Raw genomic sequence first — 14,004 nt, forward strand, 5'->3', positions numbered from 1 at the left:
GCACAAGAACACAAACATACACACACACATGTATATGTACAAACCCACCTGCCTTGCCGTGTCCAAAGTGAAGGAGAAAGCAAGGGCCACCATGAGGGCCCCACCCCTCCATGCTTCCGTGTCTTCTGTCTCTGGGCTCAGAACCAGCGGAGTCCCGGCCACCTTGGGGCCACCTGGCATCCCGGTCTAACCTGGGGATGGAGGTGCCCTGATACAGCAGGACAATGGCCAGCGTCTGCCCAGGCCCAGCTTCTGGCCTCTAGCCCGGAAGACATAGCAGAGCCCCATGGGCCTTGGCAAATAAAAGCAGGGGGCCTGGGGGTTCGTCTTGGAGCCCACCAGCTGGGAACCTACTGGGAGCCCCGTTTCCTTTCATCTGCTCCCACTGCCTCAGCCCCAGTCTCCATCCCTGCCATTCAATCCCTCACTGAGCATTTATTGAACAGCTACTGAGGGCCTGGCCCTGGGCTCAGTACCAAAGACGTAGCCCTGGTAAAGCCACCGTCCAGCATGCCAGAAACTCGGCAATGAACTGCCCGGCACTTACTGAATGCACACAAGCCAAGCGTGTGGAAATGGGGGTGATTTCACTGAATCCTGCAGGCAGCCCTAGGAGGCAGTCGTTATTATTATTTTTAATTTATTGGGGTGACAATTGTTAGTAAAATTACATAGATTTCAGGTATACAATTCTGTATTACATCATCTATAAATCCCATTGTGTGTTCAGCACCCAGAGTCAGTTCTCCTTCCATCACCATATACTTGATCCCCCTTTACCCTCATCTCCCACCCCCCACTCCCCTTACCCTCTGGTAACCACCAGCAGTCGTTATTATTATTAAAATATCCAGAGAGCTCAAATAGTTTACTCCAGGACACACAGGTACCATGTTTCCCTGAAAATAAGACCTAGCCAGACAATCAGCTCTAATGCATCTTTTGGAGCAGAAATCAATACAGGACCTGGTCTTATTTTACTATAAGACCCAGTCTGATATAATATAATATAATATGATATGATATACTATAATACAGGGTCTCATATTAATTTTTGCTCCAAAAGACGCATTTGAGCTGATGGCAGGCTAGGTCTTATTTTCGGGGAAACGCGGTAAGAAAGGGCAAGACCTGAAGGAGACAAACGCCAACCTTGGCACTTGCAGTAACAACACCAAGCGAACTTTCTCTCCAGGGTGAGACCACCTGCCAGAGCCAGAAGCCAGCGTCCTGCCAGGAGGGACTGGTGGGGGTGGCAGGACCCCAGGGCACCAGGGTGTGAAAGAGAGGCAGACAATGCCATCCTGCCCGGTGCCCTTTAGAAAGGTGACCCCTGCAGAGAATGGAACTATGTAGAGCCTTGGAGAGCTGGGAGGGGGGAGATATTTAACCAGCACGGGACTTCAGCACAGCCCCCGCTCTAATCGGGCTTTCCTGATGTTAGGAGCATCTTACAGAAACGCAGGCACAGAGCTCGGAGGGAAGAGCACCGGGATATTCATCACCACACCATTTGCAATAGGGAAAAAGCAGGAACCATTCAAAGACCCATCGCGACAGGGTGGGCTAGTAATGTACACGGCAGCCACACAGCAGAATAACTGCCTGAAGAGGAAGGTGGAGCCAGGTCCCAACATATCATTGAGTGAAAAGGGGGCTTTTCCAAGCAATAAATGTAGCATGATCGCATTTTTATTTTTAAACAATTAAAATTAAACTACGTGCACATATACATGCCTGCACCCACACACAGAGGAAGGTGAGGAAGGATATTATCTCAACCCTCTCCAGTGTTACCTCTGAAGAGCAAGACTGAAGAGAACCAGAAAAAGGAGGAATTTTGTTTTTCGGTTTTCTATGTGTGGCATTGCTTACATTGTTTACCACGAGCAAATAATAATCTGTATTACTAAGAAGCGGAACAAAAGCCAAGAAATGATACTCAGACCATGCGGACTCTTCCATCCAGCCCAGGTCCCAGAGGCCAGGGCTCACAACTCCACCAGAACACACTATCAAAAGGGAAAAGCAAGAGGGCACTAGGTAGTGGTCCCCTCCGAAGCACCACAGGCTTTCCCACTGAAACCCACACGTTCCCAGGTCACAAGTCTCCCTTATCCAGACATGCAAGACACATGTCCCACAGCAAAGGCCCCAGCCCTGCCCCGGTTTCTCCAGGATGGAGTCTGAGAGGCTGGATGGATCTGTGAACAGTCAGGGCTGGAGGGCGCAGAGCCAAGGAAACCCGCAGGGCAGCCCCTGTGTTACCCAAAGACAATCGGAGGCGGAGCTGCAGAGACCCTCCCTCCCTACCCATCCCCACCCCATGAGCCTATTTCTATGATACCCTGAGACACGGTGAGAAGAGCCAGGGGGAAGGAAAACCAGCAAAACTCACAAAGCCCAGCCGCACCTGCATGGAGCCTGCTAACAGCATCTGCCCTTCCCTCTGTTGGTGGAAATCCCAGCTTTCTCCTTTGCACCTTCCAGGTCCTTGCTCTGTGTGCCAGCTCCCCTTTCTTCCTCTCTGCCTCTACCTGCTTTTGGGATTTCCTCCCCAGCAGCTTTTCCCAGGCCCCCTCCCCCTTGGGGCTGTACTCTCAGACCCCGGCCAGCCTGGGACCCCTGCTTCCCAGCTGGTGAGGTCCAGGGGGTCAAATGCTGCCAAGACTCTGGAGAAGCAAAGGAAGGACCTAATAACTTCCAATGGGGGCTGAAAAGAAGGGACCAGGCCAGCTCCTCCACAGAACAACCCCATGAATACAGGGTTCTAATCTGCCTCTCAGGGAGCTGTGCTGGTGGTCAGAAGTCCTGTCGCCTCCACGTGCCGCGCCGCTGCCTGCGAGGAAGGCGGTACAGGAAGCCTATGTGCAGCTCGGAGAACAAAAAAAGGAAATTAATTGCACCATCTGCTTATTAGCGAGAGCTTCTGAGGCAGATGCTTAAATATGCATGCCCAGACATTATAAAACTTCGGAGGGAAATGTTAATTTCAAGAACCCAAGTTCTCGTGCTTGCAAAAACCGTTTTCCTTTTCGCTTTCTTCTTGGTGATTTGGTAACCCAGAGTTGCATCACACAGAAGGGTGATGTCACCGGATTTTTGCAGCTGTGCAAAGTGGCGACCCATCTTAGGGAGATGCTTAGGAGGTGGCCAACAAGTCCCTATTCCTTGCATCCTTTCTCTCCCCCATCCAAAACTTGGATGGCACTAGCCTGCTGCCCAGACAGAGGGGTAAGAAAAGACCACTCAGAACTCCAGTCCTGCCCCTGACACCAAACACCGGCAAAGCTGGGAGTAGGGGATTTGTCACCCTCTCCTCTGGAGTCCCGCAAGTTGAGACACTGCTGGGACTGTGTATTTCAAAGGCAGCTGTATTCATGCCCCCACTGGACACCATGGGCGATGCAAAGCCCCGTAAACTGAGACTCTCAGGGTAAATGTTTTTGGCCTTGCAGCCATACCCTCTCTGTTCCAACTACTCAACTCTCCTGTTGTAGCAGGAAAGCAGCCACAAACAACATGCACATGAATGAGTGGCTGTGTACCAATAAAACTTTATTATCAAACACAGGCAGGGGGCTGGCTTTGGCCCATGGACCAGAGTTTGTCTCCTCCCCTAGAGCAGGGTTCCCAGGAGAATAAGGACTGATCCATCTTGTAGCCCAGCGTCTGGCACATGGGAGCTACTCAAATACGTGGAGAAGGAATGAGAGAGGCAAGTGGCCCTCAGGGTAGAGAAGTGAGGGTCTCTCAAGGACACCATATAGTCCCAAGGGTGGGACGAGCCTCTCCACGAAAGCTGGGTCCTTTGCCAAGGTAATGTGGGAAAGTGACAGCTAAGCATTGAGGGGAGGGAGGACGGAGGCTTTGGAGTCACAAAAGACTTGTATATTTTTCAAGAGACTCAAGACCACAAGCATCCGTGTGTCATTGCATCCACCTGGTTGGCTGCTGGCGTGCCCAGACTCCAGGCGAATCTTTATAGAGCCCACAACTGGCCTCCATTAAAATTCCAGAAAAAGCTGATGAGCATGACATGGTAACATGAAATCCAATGGGCTCTCTTCAACTCAACTGACCCTCGTCCCTCTCCCTCTCCTGTCTGTGGGCCCACACGTCCTCCACCAGCTGCTCCTCTGACCCTTCTATGGGCCCTTCTCCCCTCATTGCTAAGATTTCCCGAAGCTTATACCAAAGCCCTGTCTCTTGCCACCCAGTCTCCCCCGAGTCAGTCTCGGGTTGTCCCATGGCCTCAACGATATCTACACTGACGACTCTGAAGTCTGAATCTCCAGCCCCGAACCCATCTATACTGTTAACATTGCCAGCCAGGGGTCAGGGCAACCTCAGCCAGAGCCCAAAATCAAATCCATGGTCGTCACCTAAACGTAAGACCTGAAACAACAAACTGCATAGAAGAAAGCATAGGTACGAAACGTACAGACCTTGGGTTCAAAGAGGATTTCATGAATTTGACCTCAAAGGCGAGGGAAGTAAACGCTAACATAAATGAATGGGACGATATCAAACTAAAAAGCTTCTGCACAGCAAAAGGAACCAACAAAACCAAGAGGCAACCAACCAAAAGGGAGAAGGTATTTGCAAGCAACGCCTCCAATAAGTGGCTAATATCCAAAATATATATAAAGAACTCGTACAACAGAAAAACAAGCAATCCAATTAAAAAATGGGCTGAGAACCTGAACAGACACTTCTCCCAAGAAGACATACAAACGGCTATCAGATATATGAAAAAATGCTCTATTTCACTAGCTATTAGGGAAACGCAAATAAACACCATAATGCAATATCACCTCACATGACTACCAGAATGGCTATTATCAACAAGACAAATAGTAACAAGTGTTGGAGAGGCTGTGGGAAAAAAGGAACCCTCATACACTGCTGGTGGGAATGTAAATTAGTACAGCCACTATGGAAAACAGTAAAAGGTTCCTCAAAAAATTAAGAATAGAATTACCATACAACCCAGCAATCCCTCTCCTCGGTATCTACCCCAAAAAATCTGAAAACATTTATCTGTAAAGATGTATGTACCCGATGTTCACTGCAGCATTATTTACCATGGCCAAGACATGGAAACAACGAAAGTGTCCTTCAATAGCTGATTGGATAAAGAAGTGATTCATGTACACAATGGAATATTAACCAGCCGTAAGACTATGTGGAATATAAAACTGAAAGCAATAAACGAACAAGACAAACAAACAAACAAAAACTCATAGACACAGACAATAGTTTAGTGGTTACCAGAGGGTAAGGGGAGAGGCAAGGGGGTGGTAGATGAGGGTAAAGGGGAATCAAATATATGGTGATGGAAGGAGAACTGACTCTGGGTAGTGAGCACACAATGTGATATATAGATGATGTATTATAGAAACACACACTTGAAGCCTATGTAATTTTACTAACCATTGTCACCCCAATAAATTTAATTTAAAACATAAAGAAAGAATAAAAATAAATTCATGGTCTTCCCTGCCTGCCATTTTGGAAGTCAACTTGACCCGACCCTTTCTCCTTCCCCATATTCAATGTATGCTTCAGTCCTTTGAAATGTATCTCATAAGCTTTCATTAATTCAGACACACAATCGCCACCACCACTGCCACCACTGTCCAAGCCACCAGCATCCCCGGCAGAGGCCTCTGTCCCAGTCCCCAAATTGGTCTCCCTCCGGCTCCTGGAGCGCCAAGTCATGTTCCAGAGGACACAAAGAGACAATGACCATCTTACTAAAACTTTAAAAAACCAGGAGGACGTTGGACTATAGTCCAAGCCTTTCCAGCTGAGACACCCAAATCAAGCTCCAGTTGGTCAGCACTGGGGTTAAATATTTCTGAAACGGGTAAAGCTAAGGGCAACACAGCTCACACTCCAAAACTGCTGCAGGAACAAGGGCACCCGCCTCCCCCAGAGGGCTGAACCATCCATTATGTGGTCTGAAAAGAACGCTCTCCGTGCCACCTTCCTCCTCCGAGGAGCCTCCACCAACCTGCACCCCACTTCTAGCCCTTGGAGGAGGAGGAAACCCCCGACTGTCTCCCACTCGCACACTGCATTCCTCAGAAGGTGCCCTCACAAAATGAGAGGGAGAGAGCCGAGGCAGACACGCCGCGGCTTGAGAGATTGTTGCCAGGGAAATATCTACATCAAGGCAGAGAGGGCCTCAGTCCTGTGGAGTCCAGTTGTACTCAAATGAGAATCCTGAAACCCAGATGTTGGTCCAAACCCTGTATCGGCAAGCCGGCTTTGGAATTCTCCAGCGTCGGAGTGAACCCCGAGTGCCACCTGCTCCGCCTACCCACAACCCTGCCTCCTGGAATCCTGGGTGGGAGAACCAAGGGGAGAATTGGGGGGACATCCGGTCAGTTCCATGCAGAAAGCCGAGATGCTACACAAATCCGACCTCAGGTTTAGGTGGAAGGGATTCCCCTTCATACTTTACCAATGGATAAGGGGTTGAAGGATGGAGTCTGATTCACCCGAATAATTAAAACCAGAATTGACCATTTGTTATGTGCGTTTTCTGTGTCTAAATGCTATAAGTATTTTCCATGTATTATCTTGTTATTTTATGGAATGCCCACATAACCTTGCATTGAGATTGAATCTCCATTGTACAGATGAGGAAACTGAGGCCCATGGAGGTTGTGTAAATTTCCCAAGGCCACATAGCTCCTAAGTGTTACAACAGAGACCCAAATTCAACACCCACATTCTGAAACATTGTTGCAGGTGTAGACCAGTGGCCTTCAGCCCAGGTGATTTCACTGCCTCTTCCCACAGCCCCAGTCATTGGGCAGTGTCTGAGGATATTTTTGGCTGTCACAACTGGGGTGGGGGGCGTAGTGCCACCAGCATCCAGTGGGTGGAGGCCAGGGTTGCTGCTAAGCCCCCACTACAGAATGATCTGGCCCCAAACATCAACAGTGCGTAAGTGGAGACGCTCAGGTACAGACCGTCACCAGCAAGAAGGAAAACACCTGCAGTCTGGATCCACCTCTCGAGGGAGCCTCATGCTGACAAGAACCTTCACTCCAGTCTCAACTCCAGGGACTCTTGAGTGGAGAGTCCATCTGGGGATTCCAGGGCTTCTGATGAGTTACTACCCTTGAAAGCTCAGTGCTGCCCAACACAACCCAGAAATCTGTGCCAAGTCGCCTGATCTTGGGAAAAGCTGAGCGATGGCTGTGGTTGCTAACTAGTTACCTAGAAGCGTCTTTTCTCTCCCTCCAGCAAGAGCTGTGGGTGGAACACCCCTTGGAGTCACTCTAAAGGAACCAGTAAAGGCTCTGGGGGGACCAGGTTTTCAATACCTTCTCAACAGCGTTGGTCCTGGAGGGGGCAGATGGAGCCTGTGAAACTTCTGATGCCTGGTGGGCAGTCAGCCGTCACTAGACACACAATGCCCTTCCCCCACACCTCCAGCAGGACTCAGACACACAGAGGGCTCCTGGGGCTCCAAGCAACCTCCTAAAAGCATCCCCTAGCAATGCCCCTCCTGAAAGACAAGACACGAGCCTGGGAGCCAGGCTGAGGGGACAACCAGTCCCATGCCATCCAGAACAGCAGACCCAGTGACAGGAAATGGTATTTTATCCTTAAAAACATCTAGATATAACATGGGTAGGGAGGTGGTGCCCATGCAGCGTCTGCAGAGAAAAGCCCAAAACGATCTGCATCTAAAAATAAGCTGCTAATGAAGAACAAGGATGTCTTTGACATTTCAGCCAAGGGAGTGGTCTACACAGACAAAAATCTCATGGAAAAGCGTGCTGTTCTCCTTGATCCACTTGGACGTGGTCTATGAGTGAAGCAATGGGCTCTGCTCAGAGAAATAGCTGCTGCTGCTGCTGGCACCAGCCTGAAACTGCTTCCTGCTTCTTTAAAGGGAATATTCCTATAGAAACTGAAAAGGAGGAGAAACCTGTCCGATGGGCCTTGTGGGCAGCCCGGGCTGTGGGCAACCTTTAAACTTGGAAACTAAGACCCCGTGCTCATGAGGTGCCACTGTCCCCGGGAGATGCAGGTGCCACCAATGGAGAGAATCGTATTCAGACGCAGGAAACAAGGACAGTTTCTGTATAGTTACGACATAATCCTTCAAGCCATGGGATCCCCCCCACTTCCCTTGTGAACCAAAAAAATCAGTGAGGTTTCTGCCTTTTAAAAATTTCCGTCATCTACACATAATTCTTGTCACCTCCAGAAAGCGTTTAACATGGAGATTCTGGCCTAAGACCCTTGTCTCTTGTCACGCAGCCCAGAGCCAAACATGGCAGCAAGCAAGCTGCAGGGAGTGAATTTCAGTACGAAATCCCATTTTATTGAGCACATGCTATGTGCCAGGTGCAATGCTAGGTGCTTTCTACAGATAACCCTTACTTCATCTCTGGAGTAATAACCCCATTGAAACGGGGCCTGTTGATGTATCCATTTCACCGGTGAGGACATTAAAGCTTGCAGAGGTTAAATAATTTGTGCCAGGTCACCCAGCGAATGAGGGCCAGAGCTGGGACTCAAAACCGAGGAATCTGGCTCCAAACCCGCATTCTTACGCATGCCACTGCATTGGTCACTTCAGCTCCCTTCTGGTAGCCTGGTCTTTGGCAAAGTTCATGGAAAAGAGGGAGGGAACAGGAGGAAGAGGGGGCCTCTAACAGGTAAAGTTTCAGGGCTTTGCACTGCCCCCTCCCTGGGTTTCAGACCCAGGACCTCTCCTCTCACCACACTGTGACACTACTCCCATCTCAGCCTTTCCATGCTGTGTCCCAGGAAGCTTTCCCTAAGTCTCAACCTTCTCCTGGGATCTCAGAGAGAAATTCACCTGATTTCGGTGTCCAGGTGGCCCAGGATCTAAACACGATGACAGCCACAGGGAGGCATGTGGGGTCAGCTGGGCTCTGATGCAGCCCCGCTAACGGCAGGCAGGCAGCTGCTGCCTGCGTGGGTCTGGAAGAAAGAAGGGGAACGCTCCCTTGTGGGGCTCACCAGCCACTAATCAAATTTTTAAGGCAAGCTCAGCCAAGCAAATGGCCAACAATGAAAACCTTTGGAAGAAACAAAAAGGTCAACCCCGTTATCCATTAAAAACTCTCAAGGTGGCAGCCCTCGCTGTGGGGACAGCTGTTCAGCCAACCCTCATCTGTCCTCCAGACACTCGTGCTCCCCAAATGTAAGGTCAGCCAGGTCACATCTGGAAGATTCAGGAGAGGAAGCAGAAAGCGGGGCCGGGGGTGGGGTGGTCAAGCTGGCCCCGGGGCTCCATCCCACACACACCTAGTGACTCGCATACCCACTCACACACACAACAAATCACCCTCACAGGTGCCCTCCATGGGCGGGGACCAGAGCCAGGCGGCACCCAAGGGTTTACGCAGAACTTTGCATCTGCCCCTCTCTGAAGGGAAGAAGAACTCGGGGGGTGGAGGCCACCTGCCTTCTCTCTCAACTCTGCCCAGCCTGAATGGGGGCAAGGAGAGGAAGACGCGAGGCCACGACAAGCTTGGTGAGCTGCTGCCAGCCCACACGCGGCCGACTGGCAGAGTCGATGCCCAGGCACTTCCCACACGAGCCCCTTACCAGGTGAGAGGCACACACAACCAGCAAAGTCGCAGAGAGACACCTAAAACAGCGCTGCCAAGGATGGGGGTGCAGGGTAAAGGCTGCTCAGAGCAACCGCCACCTCCTTCCCCTTCTGGGGGGGCCCCCAGGACACAGACACCCCCCCCCACCCTTCGCAACCAACCGCAGTGCCCAGGGGTCTCCCACCAGTGACGACTCAGGGAGAATCAGCAAGTCCGTGCTACACTAACACGAAGGCAGTTGCCACCGACCACGGAGCATCTAGTTTCTCAGCAGGGCCCCCCAAGCTGCCACAGGGCGCCCGCTCCGCAGGAGTTGCTGCTCAGTTATCAAGTTGGACCTGACCGCGGAGAGCGGGGGCGCATGCCTGCCCACCCCCCAGCCGCGTGCCTCTTGGGCCCCTGCTCACTTACACCTCTGCCTTCACCACCTGTCTGGGTGCCGGTCTCTTCCCTGCCCAGACGTGGTGCGTCTTCTCCCTCCTTCTGCGCGGCGCTTCCTGCTTCCAGCCCCAGCCTCAACCTCTTCTCCTCCGGAGGGGCGTCCTCTTCCTCCCGCCTCTGCCGGCCATCCCTGCCTCGGAGCTTGCTCGTGTCTTCGGGGCTGCCAGAAGGGCTGGCCATCGCTCCCCGGGGCTCTGCCTGCACTTGAGGAAGCGGAAGGAGGCAGCAGCCTCCCGAACCCAGCGGCCTGTCGGTGGGAGATGGGGCTTCTGAGCGCGGCCTCGGTGGGTTCGCGCGGCGCGCCTCGGAGCTGGGCTCCTCGCTGGACCACTCCTGTCTCTCTGCCGCCCCCTGGTGGCTGCTTGTGCACACCGCGGGCACGCGTGGAAAAGGCCTGAGCGGGTCTCACCTGCCCGGACAGACCGCTCGCTCTCCCTTACCCAGGGGCCATGCCCACTCTGGGGCAAAGCCCTGCCCCTGGGTAGCAGTGCATGGTCTCCCTGCCCAAGGAAGAGAGGAGAGAAGGGACAGACAGGTGTCCGCTTCTCTAACGTGCTGCAAGAACGGACACCCTGGTCTTGGGAGCTATTCTGCATCCTGAATGATTTGGAGGTGGCTGGAAAAAGGAGGCTGCTCCAAACGCGTTGAGAATTTGGCCTGAAGGACGACATGCTTAAAGCACTGGCACCATCTTTCAAAGCTGTGCTTACCTGTCAAGGACGTTTACTGAGCATGGCCATGCAGGCGTGGGCTCTGGCCCTGTGGAACCCAGTGCCTGGTGGGGAAGATGGTGATTGGGCATCTTCAACAGAGTAAAGGGCTGCAATGAAGGGCTGGGTGCTGGGAACCTAAGAGAGAAGGGTCTCACTGGCCGGGGAGCTGGGAGAGGCGCAGGGGTGCCCACTGAATGGAAACTACAAATGAGTAGTTCTCAGCCAGGTGCAGGGTGTTCAGGCAGAGGAAATAGCGCACGCAACAGCCGAGCGTCTGGGAGAAAGGCAGCAAGAAGCTGGTGGGGCTGCAGCAAGGTGGTCAAGGGGGAAAGCGGCACGGTGGGTGGAGAGGTGGCCAGGGCCGGACATGCAAGACTGGACCCGCTGGTGGACCACTACAGGGCTCCACCCAGCAGGCACGCTGAGGAGACGTGAGAAGTATTTTGCAGTTTGAGCTGATCACTGAGTGTGCCCCCAACGCGCCACTAGCGGCAATGTGGGGCTCCCTCACTGTGACGACTTGAGCCAGGTGTTTTTGGACATGTGGGTGTTCTGCCCATTGCCCAGGGCAGGCTGACTGAGGCTGGGCCAGGTTCCTGTGTTCCCTGAGCTTCCCCACCCAAGCGTTCAGAACACATTGCAATTGTTTAATTGTTGCCCCCCCACTCCCCCCAGTGCCTCTGCTTTGTTCATGATTTTAACCTTAAAAGAGATCACAGTGGGCGTCACATAGTAGGTGCTCAAGAAACACGTGTTGGGGAGTAAATGGATCCGCTCCCACTCAAGTGTTCCCGGGATCCTGCATTTCGTCCTTCTTGCTCCAGCCCCTTCCTCTCTCCTCCATCTCATCCCCTCGAATAACAAATAATTCTAATAACCACAGACAGGCTTTGAGGCTCTCTTCTATTACTTCACACATATTAATTCAGCTGAACCTCACAATAACCGGTTACAATCCCCACTATACTGAGGCACAAAAAGGGTAAGTGACATGCCCAAGGCATACTCTCGTGGGAACTACTGCCATTGGATTGGGAAACCTAAATGCAATGAGAGTCACTGGAACCCAGGGTGACAGGGCCAAGTGGCGGCCCTCAACCACCAAAGGCAAGTGGGCGTGGCTACCCTGACGGACAGCAGAGTCGAAGCAGCAATCAGAGGAGTGTGACTCTCACTGACCTATGGTGCTGGCTCGGTGAACATGGTGTCCCTAGAAGTGAAATAGATGGGAAGCCTACTGGGTTCTTACTTGATCTGTGTAAGCAGAAGAGTTCTAGGTCAGGTGAACAGAAGTCTAACAGAGAGTCACGACTCCCCAATCAATCCCCAGACATGAGCCAGTGTACAGACCTGCAGCTCCTTGAGGAAGGACCCTGGCACACTGCCAAAATGTACACCGTTTCTCTTTCTCTCAGCACTCCCTAAACGGGCCTGCAGCCTCTTACCAGAATGCCTGCACTGGGGAAAGGAAACAATCAGACCTTTTCAAGATCCCTGGATACAGGCTATTGGCCAGGACACCCCAAAGGTCACCGGGGTCCGCCAGTCAGAGTAGAGCTTGTGGAGGTCCAGTGACCAGTGGAGTTTTGGCTCAGTTCCATCTCACATCCTGTGGTTATTACACAGTGGCAGAGCTGGGATTCAAACCCAGGGTGTCCAACTTAGAGGGTCGTGGCCACAAAACAGCCTGACATCTCTAGGAAGAAGGTATAATTCAGGGTTCCAGTGCCCACATACCCATCCCGGCCCAAAGTCAAAGTGTCAACCCCATTTTCTGCAGCATTTGAAACTAGGCAGGAAAATAAGAGGCAACCAAAAGGTCATAGGGCCTGACATCAAAAGAAAGAGTTTACCAAACCAGTGGGACTACATCCCCCAGGCACCACTTCCCAGCATGACTACATCAAGGTGAGGGGAAGGTCAGACAAAAGTAAGCCCTTTTACACACACCCCCGGAAAACGTCCATAAATTCTTGGGGAGGCTGCCTCTCAGGTATAGAATAACTAAGTAATTAAACAACAAGCTAAAGGGATATAAACTGTGAACAAGGCTATGGACCATTGGAAGGAAGACACACTCCCTGCAATGGTGGGGTCTTCAGACTGCCCTCCTCACCTGCGCACCCACAGAGAAGGTGCACCTGACCCCAAAGACACCCTGGGGTCCCCTGAAATCAGAATCTAACACAAGGATTCAAATGCAAGTAGTTTATTTGGGAAGTGATTTTAGGAAACTCTGGTGCTAGACGGAGGACACGGGCTAGAGGAGAGAGGCAGCTTCTAAAGGGTTTGCTATCACCCACGTTACCACTGTGGACACCCAGAGCTAATCCAGCTGGAAGAAAGTAAAGATGGCGCACCTCAGAGTTATCCCAACTTGGGGTACAGGAGCCGTGGTATTCACCCACCAGGTCTCAGGGGCTTGACTGAGAGCTCCTCCCCAGAGGGCCTTAATTCCGGAGTACTTCTGGCAGATCGGTAGTGGCAGCCATGAGAGCCTAAGGCCAAGGCAAGTCAGCACGTGCGGACGTGGTGAACGCAGGGATGGTGCCAGGGTGCCAACAGCTGCTACGGAGCCGGGCCCTGTGGTGGCCAGGCTGGCTCCAGCCAGAAAGAGATAAACAGGTGGAGTCTGGAGGACTTCAGGGTGGCGATGGAAAGGTCCTTTGGCAGGTTGCCCTCTCACAGTTGAGCAAGAGGGCAGGTTAGCTGAGCCAGGGCTCTGGGGGCAGAGCTCTACGGGGGTTCTGGCTTCAGTCTTAGCCACATAACCTCAGACAGGGAAACGGACCCTTGAGAGATTCTTTGGAAAGTGGGCCTCACAGCACCTCGTGGGATTAGTGTGAGAATTGAACACAATTGTGCTTATAAAGCTCTTAGCCTGACATATCATAAGGGCTCAAAAAGAAAGTGTATCTATTTTTAAAGATCATTAACTCATGAGCTTTTCTTATAGAGAAGACAAGTCTGGCTCTGAAGTTGGAGGGTCGTGAGGCTTCCAGACGTGACTGGGGGAAGGAGAAGACGGAATAAGAATGAGACTGACAGCCAAAGGCAGGGGGAAGTCAGAGGCACAGGCCAGGGGGCCGGCCACAGCCTGCGCTGGAGGCACAAGGGACCCTGAGTCTGACGACAAGCTGGTCGTGAATTAGGACACAAGGAGCATAAACCCCACAGCTTCTCTGCTGAAATCCCTCTTGCAAACTTCTGGCCATTTGGGAGCTGCAGGGGGGAGT

At 52.0% G+C, this 14,004-nt stretch overlaps 1 protein-coding gene across 24 annotated transcripts in view; it reads right to left on the reverse strand.

Moving 5' to 3' along the window:
- Positions 1-10,338, reverse strand: part of RBFOX1 (RNA binding fox-1 homolog 1) — a 1,997,160-nt gene extending 1,986,822 nt beyond the window's left edge. For 4 of the 24 annotated variants that reach the window (XM_074323029.1, XM_074323036.1, XM_074323038.1 and 1 more), the window contains exon 1: positions 10,026-10,330. In XM_074323029.1, the coding sequence (XP_074179130.1) occupies positions 10,026-10,235 (210 nt within the window). In that variant the 5' untranslated portion in view covers positions 10,236-10,330. Of the gene's footprint in view, positions 1-10,025 lie in introns of all 24 variants that reach the window. The other 20 variants (XM_074323046.1, XM_074323044.1, XM_074323031.1 and 17 more) reach the window with 11 other exon arrangements.
- Between the last annotated feature and the right edge of the window lie 3,666 nt (positions 10,339-14,004).

The sequence above is a fragment of the Rhinolophus sinicus genome, linkage group LG18 (genome assembly GCF_036562045.2).
Source record: "Rhinolophus sinicus isolate RSC01 linkage group LG18, ASM3656204v1, whole genome shotgun sequence".
NCBI classification, from domain to species: domain Eukaryota; kingdom Metazoa; phylum Chordata; class Mammalia; order Chiroptera; family Rhinolophidae; genus Rhinolophus; species Rhinolophus sinicus.